Source organism: Alosa pseudoharengus, unplaced genomic scaffold (genome assembly GCF_046254945.1).
Source record: "Alosa pseudoharengus isolate Yale_2024_CS ecotype anadromous, Long Island Sound unplaced genomic scaffold, YU_APseudo_1.1 YU_APseudo_1.1_scf_15, whole genome shotgun sequence".
Lineage (NCBI taxonomy): Eukaryota > Metazoa > Chordata > Actinopteri > Clupeiformes > Clupeidae > Alosa > Alosa pseudoharengus.
The window spans coordinates 16,144,613-16,157,112 of NW_027468620.1; the positions used below are offsets into that span (position 1 = coordinate 16,144,613).

General features: G+C 49.0%; 1 protein-coding gene across 1 annotated transcript in view; it reads right to left on the reverse strand.

The window, feature by feature from the left end:
• The window catches only part of LOC143124774 (fibroblast growth factor receptor 2-like), a 38,587-nt gene that overhangs the window by 11,638 nt on the left and 14,449 nt on the right, over positions 1-12,500 (reverse strand). The window contains exons 5-11 of the mRNA XM_076286480.1: positions 12,390-12,500; positions 10,419-10,563; positions 8,440-8,636; positions 7,533-7,672; positions 3,814-3,935; positions 2,281-2,391; positions 1,857-2,047 (exon numbers count right to left, since the gene is read on the reverse strand). The exon at positions 12,390-12,500 is cut by the window's right edge and continues 84 nt beyond it. Of these exons, the coding sequence (XP_076142595.1) occupies positions 1,857-2,047; positions 2,281-2,391; positions 3,814-3,935; positions 7,533-7,672; positions 8,440-8,636; positions 10,419-10,563; positions 12,390-12,500 (1,017 nt within the window). The remainder of the gene's footprint in view (positions 1-1,856; positions 2,048-2,280; positions 2,392-3,813; positions 3,936-7,532; positions 7,673-8,439; positions 8,637-10,418; positions 10,564-12,389) is intronic.

The following is a 12,500-nucleotide window of genomic DNA, read 5'->3' on the forward strand; positions in this document are numbered from 1 at the left end:
AGCGAGAGATGGAAAATGTGTGAGTGTGGTGTGTGTGTGTGTGGTGTGTGTGTGTGTGGTGTGTGTGTATGTGTGTGTGCGTGTGTGTGTGTGTGTGTGTGTGTGTGTGAGACAATGCATGTGCATGCCTGCCTATACTACAGCATGTCACATTCCACATGAGAAAGAAAGCGTGAACGTGTGTGTGTGTGTGTGTGTGTGTGTGTGTGTGTGTGTGTGTGTGTGTGTGTGTGTGTGTCTGTGTGTTTGTGTGTGTGTGTGTTTGTGTCTGTGTGTGTGTATGAGAGAGAGACAGTAAAATCTGTGTGAGTGTGTGTGAGTGTGAGTGTGAGTGTGTGTGTGTGTGTGTGTATGTGTGTGTGTGTGTGTGTGAGAGTGTGAGTGTGTGTGTGTGTGTGTGTGTGTGTGTGTGTGTGTGTGTGTGTGTGTGTGTGTGTGAGAGAGAGAGAGAGTAAGTGAGTTGCTGTATGAATTATATCTGGTGCATCTATTATGACTGCACTTGCACTATGCTGTGCTAGGTCTGCTGCGCCTCAGCTATGCTATGCTCTACAAACACAAACCCCATATAGCAGGACAAACCCCACACTAACCATAAGTATAGACTGTAGGGGTTTGAATCTCTCATGTAAAAGACGATACGATTCACATCTAGATACATGGGCACGATCCGATACAAGAAAAGATACATGTTCATAAAAAACGATTCAGTACGATTCGATGCGATGCGATTCGATGCAATTCGATGCAGTTCAAGAATGGAAAGCATTCTGAAAGATTTTTTATCATTTGCTCAAGGTGCACATTAATTTTATATTAGGCTATCAGTTATCATGGTCATAGTTGTCAATTAGGCAAAAAAATGTGTGAATATGATTATCTAAACTGAGGTTTGTTTCATATACTGTATTGAAATGGAAAAAGAATAGTCTACATTTCAGTCAAACACAGCAGCCAAATACAACATATTTTTTTATAGACTTTATAGATTTTATATCTGATTGTTTTCATTGAGCTGTAGCCGTGTTGAGGTAAGACAATACCGAAATAAAATAAAACAGTGCTTAAGACACTCTTGGCCTTTTCTCATATAGCCTACAAGAAAAAAACAGGCCTAGCCTACATATCAACGAACTCTCTGGGTTTATTTTGTTCCAACGGTAGACCTAATGCAGAAACCTATAATGCCACAAGTCTGAGTGAATATGAACAAAATAATTGGCTAATAATTTGTGCATCGTTTTAGCAAGGGCCAAATTATTATTTAACATTAAGGAAATCCCTTCATCAAACGTAAGGCTATACTCTAAAGACTATCATTGCTGTTTACTGTTTAATTTCGTGCCTGATTTTGAAAAACAAAAGAGTAAAAACTGTACAACAAACGACCGAGTGCGAGTTGTCACGTGCTTAAGTTGCAGTAGATGTATGGGTAATGAGGTCATTTGACAACTTTGGGCAATGAATGTAGCCAAAAACGAACTGCATTACCAACAATTCCGTGCCCCGGACGTGGGATGAACGCGCTGCTTGGAACGTAAAAGAGAGTCTGAGCGAGCAGAAAAGGTTGTGTACCGATTCGTAACAAGTAAATCGATATAACGACCGGTTCATTTCAGTTTTATTCCAATACGGGGCTTCACGTATCGATGTAGCCGTATCTTACACGTTAAAAACGGATGTATCGGTTAATCTTTATACCCCCAATAGACTGATTACCTGACTGTCACTTTAAGATGTTTGAGCACAGTATGTGCATGTATATGTGTGTACATATGTGTACCCAGACGTGTGTGTGTGTGTGTGTGTGTGTGTGTGTGTGTGTGTGTGTGTGTCTGTGTCTTTTTATCCCATACCTTTTGCGAGGCCAGGTACTCCATGCCTCGTGCCACCTGGTAGGTGCAGGACACCAGGTCCTTGAAGGTAAGCTGCTCGTCAGAGACGCGGGCGATGTCGTACGAGTACTCCATCCCCGGAGGCCGCCTCGCCCGCAGGTACTCCCGCAGATTGCCCTTCGACGCGTACTCCACTATCACATAGAGAGGGCCTGAGGAGAGAGGGACAGAGAGGGAGAGGAGAGAAGGGAGAGAGGAGAGAGGGGAGAGGGGTAAGGAAAGAGGGAAACATGGAGAGCTGAAGGGAGGAGCTGAAGTGTGTTTACCGTCTTGTGTCCTGACTGTGAGTGTACAGAATGTGTGTTTATTGTCTTGCATGCTGAGTGTGTGTGTGCGTGCGTGCTTGTGTGTGTGTGTGTGTGTGTGTGTGTGTGCCAGTGTTTACCATCTTGCGTGCATGCCCCCAGCAAGTTAATGATGTTCTTGTGTTTCCCGATCATCTTCATCATCTCCATCTCTGACACCAGGTCTGATAAGTCCTTCTCTGTGGCATCATCTGTGAGGAAGCACAGAGAGACAGAGACAGAGACACACACACACACACACACACACACACACACACACACACACACACACACACACACACACACACACACACACACACAGACGCATAAATACATGAAGCGCACACAGAAAAGACATGCACACCCCCATACAAAGAAACATTGAAAGACAGAAAGAAAGAAAGAAAGAAAGAAAGAAAGAAAGAAAGAAAGAAAGAGAGAACCACACCATAGTAGGGTGAGCACACCATTAAATGCACTGAATAGTTGTTTTTACCCCAAAAAGAGAGAGTGAAAGACGAAGAGAGAGAAAGAGAGAGAGATTCATCCCTCCATTTAGTGGCAGCGGGACAATGCGGTGTCCGTTTACTGCGGCCGAGCTCCACAGAGGGCTCCTTTCAGCACGCAGCCAATTAAAAGCAGTTTGTTTAATTCGGGGTAATTGTCCCGCGGGACAGGCTCCCCTTTCATTAACCAGCCCCGGCCACTGCTCCATCTCATCGCCCTACATTCTTCCCCTCTGCCGCTCCCTCGTTCTTTTCAGCCTTCCTCTCGTGGCCCCGAGAGGTGTCTTCCCTCGCTCACAGGCTGAGTCCTCCACTAACCTTTGCAGATGAATAACCCCCAACCAACCTCCACCAACCCCCCACCCCCTCCTTTTTTCCTCCTTTATTAATTCTGGGCCTGTCTTCTCCCTCTCTCTCTCCCTTCCCTCACTTTCTTTCATTTCTTTCTTTCCTTCTTTCTTCTTGCCCCCCCCCCTTAACTGGTCTTTGCGCAGGTGTGGAGTGAGTACTGTACAGCTATAGAAGCTCGGAGGTCAGCTATGTGCCCCTGGCTGCTCCCCAACCCCACCTCACCCCACCCCACCTCCACTCATGCCCCTGCTAGCGTCATTCAGCACCAACAAATAACCCCCACGCGGGCCTCACAATATAGCAGGCGTTGAGCTGACGACGGGCCCAGCCTGCGCCCCCCACCTCTGGACTTACAGCAGCCTGCCTGCCTGCCTGCCTGCCTGGGAGAAAAGTGGGCCACTGTGTCTGAGGGTATACAGGGGCCTCCACAGCCACAGGAGTGTGTGTGTGTGTGTGGGGGGGTCTTTCTGTGACCCCCTCTGTGAGGTGTGTGTAGCTGATGAGATGTATTAATCGTAACCAAAAATTAGACGTGCAGATGATTCTTCCTCATATTATTCTCCTCACCTCTCATTTGTATAATCCTCTGTACAGATAAAACTCTGAATATTCTCTAATCTCTAAATATTTTTTGTCTCTTTACTGTTGAACCCTTATTGCCTAAACATGCACCTAGACATTAATAGGCCTATACACTATAGCACTATAGCTTCTACTACTACAGGAAATATACTAATCAGTGAGTGTATACAGGAAAAAGATGTGGGACGTCTTTACCTTTGAGCATCTTCACAGCCACAGTGACGGCCTCCTTGGGTTTGTCCTTATCAATGCCCAAAGCCTCGGCCATGACTACCTGGCCAAAGCAGCCCTCCCCCAAGGGCTTGCCCAGCGTGAGTCTGAGAGAGAAAAACACACGCCAACACACATATCAGCACACATGTTAAAACACACCAACACGCGTGTGGACGTTACCCAATGTCCATGTGAACACACCACACCACAACACACCACACCAACACCCCACCCCCCACCCCCCCACACACACACACACACACACACACACGTGTCAACACACTGGACGGGTACAGCAGTATGCCTGTCGACATAAATCAGCTGACGTGTGTGCAAACACACATGCTAACACATGTGTGCACAGATGAGAATGTGTGTGAGTGCACATACGTGGGAGCACCCAAAACAAGGAGCAAATGTCGGCTATGTTGGACCTCTAGCTGTACGTTTCACAACAAGCTGACATTTAAATGACTGGAGGACTATGGCGAGTACAAACAGAATGTAGAACATTTAAATGACTGGAGGACTATGGCGAGTACAAACAGAATGTAGAACATTAAATGACTAGAGGACTATGGCGAGTACAAACAGAATGTAGAACATTTAAATGACTAGAGGACTATGGCGAGTACAAACAGAATGTAGCTCAGTGACCCTGTCATTGGTCCATCTAAAGGAGTGGAGTGAGGTGTGTGAGTGAATCTGAGCTTTGCACATTTCAACGCAATCCCATGTGCTAATGGAACACTATCAGTATATCACACACACACACACACACTCTGTCTCTTTCTCTCTTCCACTCGTTCTGCAGCCGCTGCACAGAGTGCTTCTCTGGCACGGTCCAGGCCTGAGTGTGTGTGTGTGTGTGTGTGTGTGTGTGTGTGTGTGTGCACGTGTGTGTGTGTGGCATAGCTGGTGCTTAGTGCCTTGGCAGCGATCGCCCTCCGATAAGGCACCACTCTCTGTTTATCCTGCACTGAAGTGTTAAGTGGACGGCCTTTGCCACCCATTACAAGGCTTAGGGCCCTGGACAGCTGTGCACAGGAGCAGGGAGCAGGGAGGGGCGGGGGGGTGCTGGATAGGGTTACGGCCAGGGAGAGCGAGCGAGAGCAACAGTACCCCCCATTAGAGATTTACACCCCGCCACCGCCACCGGCGCTTCATGCTTACACCTCACACCACACACACACACACACACACACACACACACACACACACACACACACACTCACACTCAAACACACACACTCTGTTCTTTCTGATGATGGGAGAAATGCGAGTGACACGCTTACTAGTAGGGCTGGTAGGGTGTGTGTGTGTGTGTGTGTGTGTGTGTGTGTGCGCGCCTTTGGAGTCACTGGCTACTGAAATGACTGCAAGATGTAGATGGCGTTAAAGACAAAGACAGAAAAGCATTGTGGTGTGTGTGTGTATCTGTGTGTGTGTGTGTTTGTGTGTGTGTGTGTGTGTGTGTGTGTGTGTGTGGGCTATTCTAAGTCTTTTCTTCCAAGTGCTCGTAATGGTATTTCTGAAATCTTGGACTGATTTGTGGTCCTCTCTCCGCTCTCTGGAATGTAGGAAAACTAAGTTGCTAGAATATGAACTCACTCACACACACTCACTCACACACACACACACACACACACACACACACACACACACACACACACACACACACACAAACACACACACACACAAACAGTCACACTGTGACCCCTGACCCACAGTTGCCCCCCTCGGTTGGGTTTTGATTGACGGGTGATGGACCCACCCTTGCGGCCTGTCTCCCGGCTGTGTAAACATTCGCGCCCGCGCCAAGGCCTGGGGCCAGCGTGTTGCCGCGGTAACACAATCTGGGCTCTGTGCATTCGCCGCCTGGCTGTACCGCCCCAACCCCCACCCCCCCCCCCACACTCCACCCCCCCAACGCATGCACAAACACTCTCTCTCTCTATCTCTCTCTCTCTCACACACACACACACACACACACACACACACACACACACACACACACACACACACACACACAGCCTCAATGGCCTCCTGTCCACCAGTCGAACCACAGATAATCAATGTTATTTTTCCCTCCACACTAACCACAAACGTTAACATTCCAGAAGTTTCTCTGCGCAAAGCGAGGCCCCTCAGGGCATGCCGCATTGACAAGCCAGGGATAAAGACTCCATAGGAGAGGGCTAGTGAGAGGGAGGGACAGAGAGAGAGTGTGTGTGTGTGTGTGTGTGTGTGTGTGTCTGTGTGTGTGTGTGTGTGTGTGTGTGTGTGTGTATGCAGACCCCTCTGACTCCTCCTCACGTTGCACAAGGCAGAGCGTAGTGGCCAACCCTGCATTCCTCTGCCCAGCGGACTATTGTACAGCATGCTCACGTACAGTACAAGAGAAAAGTGATGTGCAGACACCCAGCTTGTTAAGTCTGTTCAGCTGGCTGACTCTGAGACTCTATGGGATTTTTACTAGGCTTTCTGTTTAGCATGCTAACCCAGTTGTACAATATTACTCCTTACTACTTACAGGCCGTTCGTGAGCGTTCATTTGTATATGCACTGCACACTGATGGTTGAGGTGTGTGACTCTGATGGCTGCTGGAAGTAAGCAAAGTAAGCCTGCGCGTTTGCGTCTACGGCGACTTTAATCCGGCGACAGTGCTGTACCTGTGCAGCTGTCACGGCAACACTGAGCCATGCGGGCGACGCCACACAAAGAGGCTCCGTGCCCATGAGCTCCACCTGGGCCCAGGCCCCCTCTCCCTCTGACTTCACCCCTACGCACTCAACTCCACTAAAACACTGCTTGGCAGAGGCTAACTGCTGGATAATGGGCTCTGGCCAGGGCCTGGGTCCTGTGGGCAGCTGGCTCACACACACACACACACACACACACACGATGCATAAATCTTAAGTGAGGGAAAGCGGTTGGCTAGGCTGGACTGGGCTCATTGTTTTAACACAGACACACACACACACACACACACACACACACAGAGACACACATACACATACACAAACACACACAAGCGGCCGGGTACATTCAGGACGGAACATTCAGGACGGAACACACATTCCGGCATTCAGATTAAGACCTATGCATCTATCAATAACTAATTAGCAAGGAGGCATTAGGGCTGGGTTGCATGAGTGTGTGTTTGTGTGTGTGTGTGTGTTTGTGTGTGTGTGTGTGTGTGTGTGTGTGTGTGTGTGTGTGTGTGTGTGTGTGTGTGTGTGTGTTCAGGTGCGTGTGTGTGTGAGGGACATTGAAAAGCCTTTAATAGGAGAGCGACAGCTACAGCGAGCAGAGCCGCACCGCTGTAACGTATGAGCGCATGATGGATGGCGCGTTATCGAGACACGGAGCATTACTCACTGGTTAATGATTGTGCGGGGCTCGCCGCCACCGGCACCGCGTCTCTCCTCCCCTGCACAATGCGCCGGTGTTCCCGCCGCCTATCAGATACGGCGTGGCGCTAACGAGCCGGCGATAGGCGGCGGATAAGAGCGGAGACGATAACCAGCCCAGCGACAGCTCAGCGATACAGCCGGCCATGCCTTAGCACTAAAGAGCCTGGTCAAACACTCAGCCAGACTCTGCTATCAGGAGTCTGATCCCACTGAAACAATGTGTCGGTGTGTAAGTGTGTGTGTGTGTGTGTGTGTGTGTGTGAGTGAGTGTGTGTGAGACTCACTTGTCTCTGGAGAACTCCCAGCGCGGGTCCTCGGGGAGGTCATACTCAGGTATGGGGTCGTCGTGTGCGGAGCTCCGTCGCGTGGTGATGCGCACAAGCGGCGTACTAGAGCTCATCGACGAGCTAGAGTCCGACGACACCTGCAGGGGAAGAACGTATGGCTGATCACCTGTGTCTACAAACACACACACTTGTGAACCTTTACATGTGCCCTAACTTCACACACACACACACGTCCCACACACAGACAAATGCATAAGTACAATTACTTTATCATACAAATATGCCTATACACTCTAACCAGATCCATATGCATAACTTTAACCATATCCAAATTCTCACTCTTACTCTTCGTTGCATATGCTGAGCTTAAAGGTAATGGTTAAATGGTTCTACTGAATGGTTCTACTACTATAAAGGATCTAAAGTGAGGTGCAGTGGTACTGGGGCAGAGAGAAGGGTTCCTTCTCCCACTCACTGACTTGTAGATCCTGGGTCCTGCAACGGATTGTTTGCTTACCTGTTCTCCACGGTTGACTGCATGGTCACACACACCTCTCAGACAGTGCACCGAGATGTCAGGTGACCCTTGAGCCACTGCAAGGGCTCACAGAGCGTGGATGGCACACAGACTAGACACACACACACACACACACACACACACACACACACACACACACACACTCCCAAAAGACTTGCCCACACTCACATACACACCTATATACCCTACTCTTGTGCATGGATGGGTGAATGCAGGTGTGTTTTGTTACATATTCTACTTGCATGTTGAGGCATGTGTGTGAGTGTGCATGTGCGTGTGTGTGCGCACGCGTTGGCTTGTGCACCTATGTGAGTTCCCTACAGTCGTGTATAAGAGTTTTGGAACTCTTTATCTACTTTCTGTTACCTGGCGACGCAGGGGAATCTGTTTGCTGAGCTTGTGGACCGCTGGCTGACCGCCAAAGTCGGGCTTCTTGGTGGACGTGCGCATGCGGCACACCAGCACGATCACCACCATGCAGGCGATGAGGAAGACGCCGATGCAGTAGATGGCGATCTCCACGTAGTCGGGCGGGAACACAGGTTGAGCCGGCTCCTCGGTGACTACAGGAGACGAGGAGGAGGACGGAACCGAGAGAGAGAGAGAGAGAGAGAGAGAGAGAGAGAGAGAGAGAGAGAGAGAGAGAGAGAGAGAGAGGGCCAGAGGAGTATGGGTGAGAAGGGGGAGGGGGAGGGGGCAGTGATGTTTGGACTATGAGTCCATCTTGAAGAGGCAGAGTAGCAGACATGTATGGACAAACGTACACAGACACATGGACAAGAACAGGACATGACAACCATTGAACACATACACAAACAAACCGCATGCCTTCGACTGGAAAACTTTTGACTGACTTGACAAGTCTAAGTGTGTGTGTGTGTGTGTGTGTGTGTGTGTGTGTGTGTGTGTGTGTGTGTTTGCGTCTTCCGAGGAAATAGGGCATTTACACACATGTGCACTGATGCCCTGGAAATGTGTTAAGCAAACAGTATCAAACCGCAGACTAGTAAACAGAGCCATCATTTGCGATGAGGCGTCCCGTTTTGTGGCAAGAGCTGTCTCTAATTGAGAATCAAGAGGATCTTAGCATTAGCATCACTAACCTCACTAACACACACACGCACACACACGCACGCACGCACGCACGCACGCACGCACGCACGCACGCACGCACAAACGCACACACACACACACACACACACACACACACACACACACACACACCTCCATACACAAACCCAAACTCCCTGTCCATCCCTATTCAGCAAAAACCACATCTCATAAAAGCCACGTCAGTCTTGCAGGCGCCACGGATCCATCTCAGGCAAAGCCGCAATAAATAAAACATATTATTCCGCACAGCAGTATGGCTATGTCTCATTGTTTCAAGACAAAACAAGCCAATTATCTGTGGGGACTAGGGGGGAATTTCTGGACTTTTAACTAGCCACAGCATCTGGGTTTCCGAGCAAGAGGACTGTTTGTCTTCATCATTGCACTGATGTCCTTTCCAGACATCCAAATATGAACTGTTAATGTGGGTAAATGAGGACTGATGCTAATGCCTCTAGCATGCGGACAAGTGGACTCTTTGGGACAACAATCAGTCCAGGCTTATCTAGGGTTAGCAATGGGCTATCATTCCACTCTTATCTTATAAACACATACAAATACAGACACACAAAAAACATGTCCACGACAGACTGAAGACAGATACACATATAAGCAAATAATACACAACTGCATACAGCAATAGTCAAGAGCAATGACACTAGTCAATATTACTTAGGGGCTCTGATAATTGAGAAAGACCGCGTGACAAAGAAAAGACTTTTTCGTCCCATTTTAGCAATTATCAGAGCCGACTGAGACAGACATTGTTAGTCAAGAGGAAGGACCATGGCATCTTCTCTCAGACAGATAGCCCAAACATGCAGTTTACATGGAAGTAAAAAGGCTATCCATCAAAACACAAGAGAAGGGATGAAGGGTTGGAGACAACATCTGCTGCAGAGTAACATCTGTATCTCTTTGAGACATTTAATTCAGTTCTATTTTCCCTTTGATATAAACACAGGGCTGTAATCCCGGTGAAGCTACAAACAATGACTACCTTATGTCTAAGTAATGTATCCTTATAACCAGGGAAGAAGCTTTGGCAGGAGAATCAGATGTCCTCATTTTAAGTAGAGACGTGTGTCCAACCCACAAGAGAACTGACTGCTGACATAGCACGGCTATATGTCAGAACACGAGATAAAAGGAAGGCAGAGGAAAAAAGAGGCGGAGGAGAGAGGAGAGAGGGAGAGTGAGATAGTGAGAGAGAGAGAGAGAGAGATATGTACCTGGAAGCACCGTCAACCAAGCAGTATGATAGGAGATCCCAATAGAATTACCCGCCAAACACGTGTACTCGCCCGCGTCCTCAAGAGTGACATTGGGCACGTAGAGGACTTCGATTTCTTTGTCCGTGGTGTTAACACCTGCGGTCTGATAGAGGGAGGAAGAGGAGCAGGAGGAGGAGGAGAAGGAAGAGAATGCAGGAGGATGGAGAGGAGGAAGGAACCAGGAGTCAACAGAGAGGGAAGGGCAGATACAGAGGATTGGGAAAGGGGACGAGTGTGAAAGAGAGGGAGGGAGGGAGGAAGGGAGAGAGAGAGAGAGAGAGAGAGAGAGAAGAGGAGAGAGAACAAAAGTGAGACCCCAAAAGACCAGCAGGAGAGAGCAGCTCGTGGAGACACCTGAGTGGTCATCGCAGACACATCCCCCCGACACCAGCGGAGATGTGCGCCTCCAGAGATGGAGAGAGGGAGGGGAAGGGAACATTAGCTGACCAAAAACAGATGTCCGAACCAACACCACGACAGAATGGTGTTTACAGGAGCAGAGACACACACTGGAGAGATGAGCGAACACTCATGGTCAGATCCCTTCACCATCAAGACATGCACCCAACACACCCATAACCATAACACACACACAAACACACATGAGCACACACTTATGAAAAACACCATAGAGGATCTACATGGAAACAACCATCTGCAACTCCAACCGCCTCCAAAAACAAAAAGGTGTAGAAAGAGAGATAAAGACAGATAAGAGGTAGAGCTAGAGAGAGAGAGAGAAAGAGAGAGAGAAAGAGCGAGAGAAAGAAAGAAAGAGATTCTGCTTTCTAAGGCTCAGTTGGCAAAAGTGTTGCAGTGTCCTGTCAGCTTTTTCCATGGCTGCTGTTAAAGAGAAGACACACAACCCTTTACCCGTCACACAGCAACTGAACAAACACACACACACACACACACAGAGAAACACACCCACCCACACACCCACACAGTACAAGGACAGTCCGTCAACCAGGAACCACAAGCACAGACCCAGGGCCACCACAGAGGGGAGAAGTCACCACACAAGACCCAGGACACCAGCAGCAGGAGTGGGGCAGAGAAGCACATGAGGGTGGGGGAGATCCAGAGGGAGGTGTGGACGAAGTGGGTGGGTGGGTGTGGGGTCCGTAGGGTGAGGTGAGGGCCCGTGGTGGTCTGCGTGGGGCTTTTACCTGGGATGACGGTCAGCCAGCCCGACTGGTTGACCTCGCCTATGTAATTGGAGACTTTACAGGTGTACTGGCCAGCGTCCATCTCCGTCACGTTGAAGACTGTGAGGGACTCCACGTCCGAGCTGTTAATGCCCGAGCGCTGGAGGGTACAGTTCAGTAGAGTCAGCACTGACCACACACACACACACACACACACACACACACATACACACACACACTCACACACTCTCTCACTCTCACTTTCTCTCTCACACACACACACATACACACACGTTTTTCCAAATTGCAATTTGTGAACACACACACCGACATAGAAGACAGCAGGTAGAGCCGCCACCCAAAAGTACCCAATAACATGACCAGAGGATATAATCCTGGTTTGAAGCTTCTGTCTAAAGATGGAGGCTGTTCTGGAACCACACTTCGGACTAATCCACCAGGGGAGAAAGTTTAAATCAACTCTGACACACAGACACACACACACACACACACACATCCTGTGGCTGTTCACAGAGATGGGTGTGCATCTGAGGGACTGACACACCTGTAAAAGAGTGATCATTCTAGAGGAAAAACAGGAGGAAGAAAACAAAGAACAAACCGATGGAAGAAATCACCCAATAACACTTCAGAACAGTGGGCCTCTCGAACGCTAATCACTACAATCAAAAAACAAACCAATCCTGAGAGGCCAACTCCTTATTCCGAAGTGCAATTGGCTGACTACCTGCACGCGGCAGCATGTGATTGGCCTGCGTACCTTGAGGACCCGGACGTAAGGGTGTCCGTCGGGGCCGTAGCGGCTGCCGTTCTTGGTGATGTGCTGCAGCCACTGGATGTGCGGCTGGGCGTCGCTGTAGACCTTGCAGAC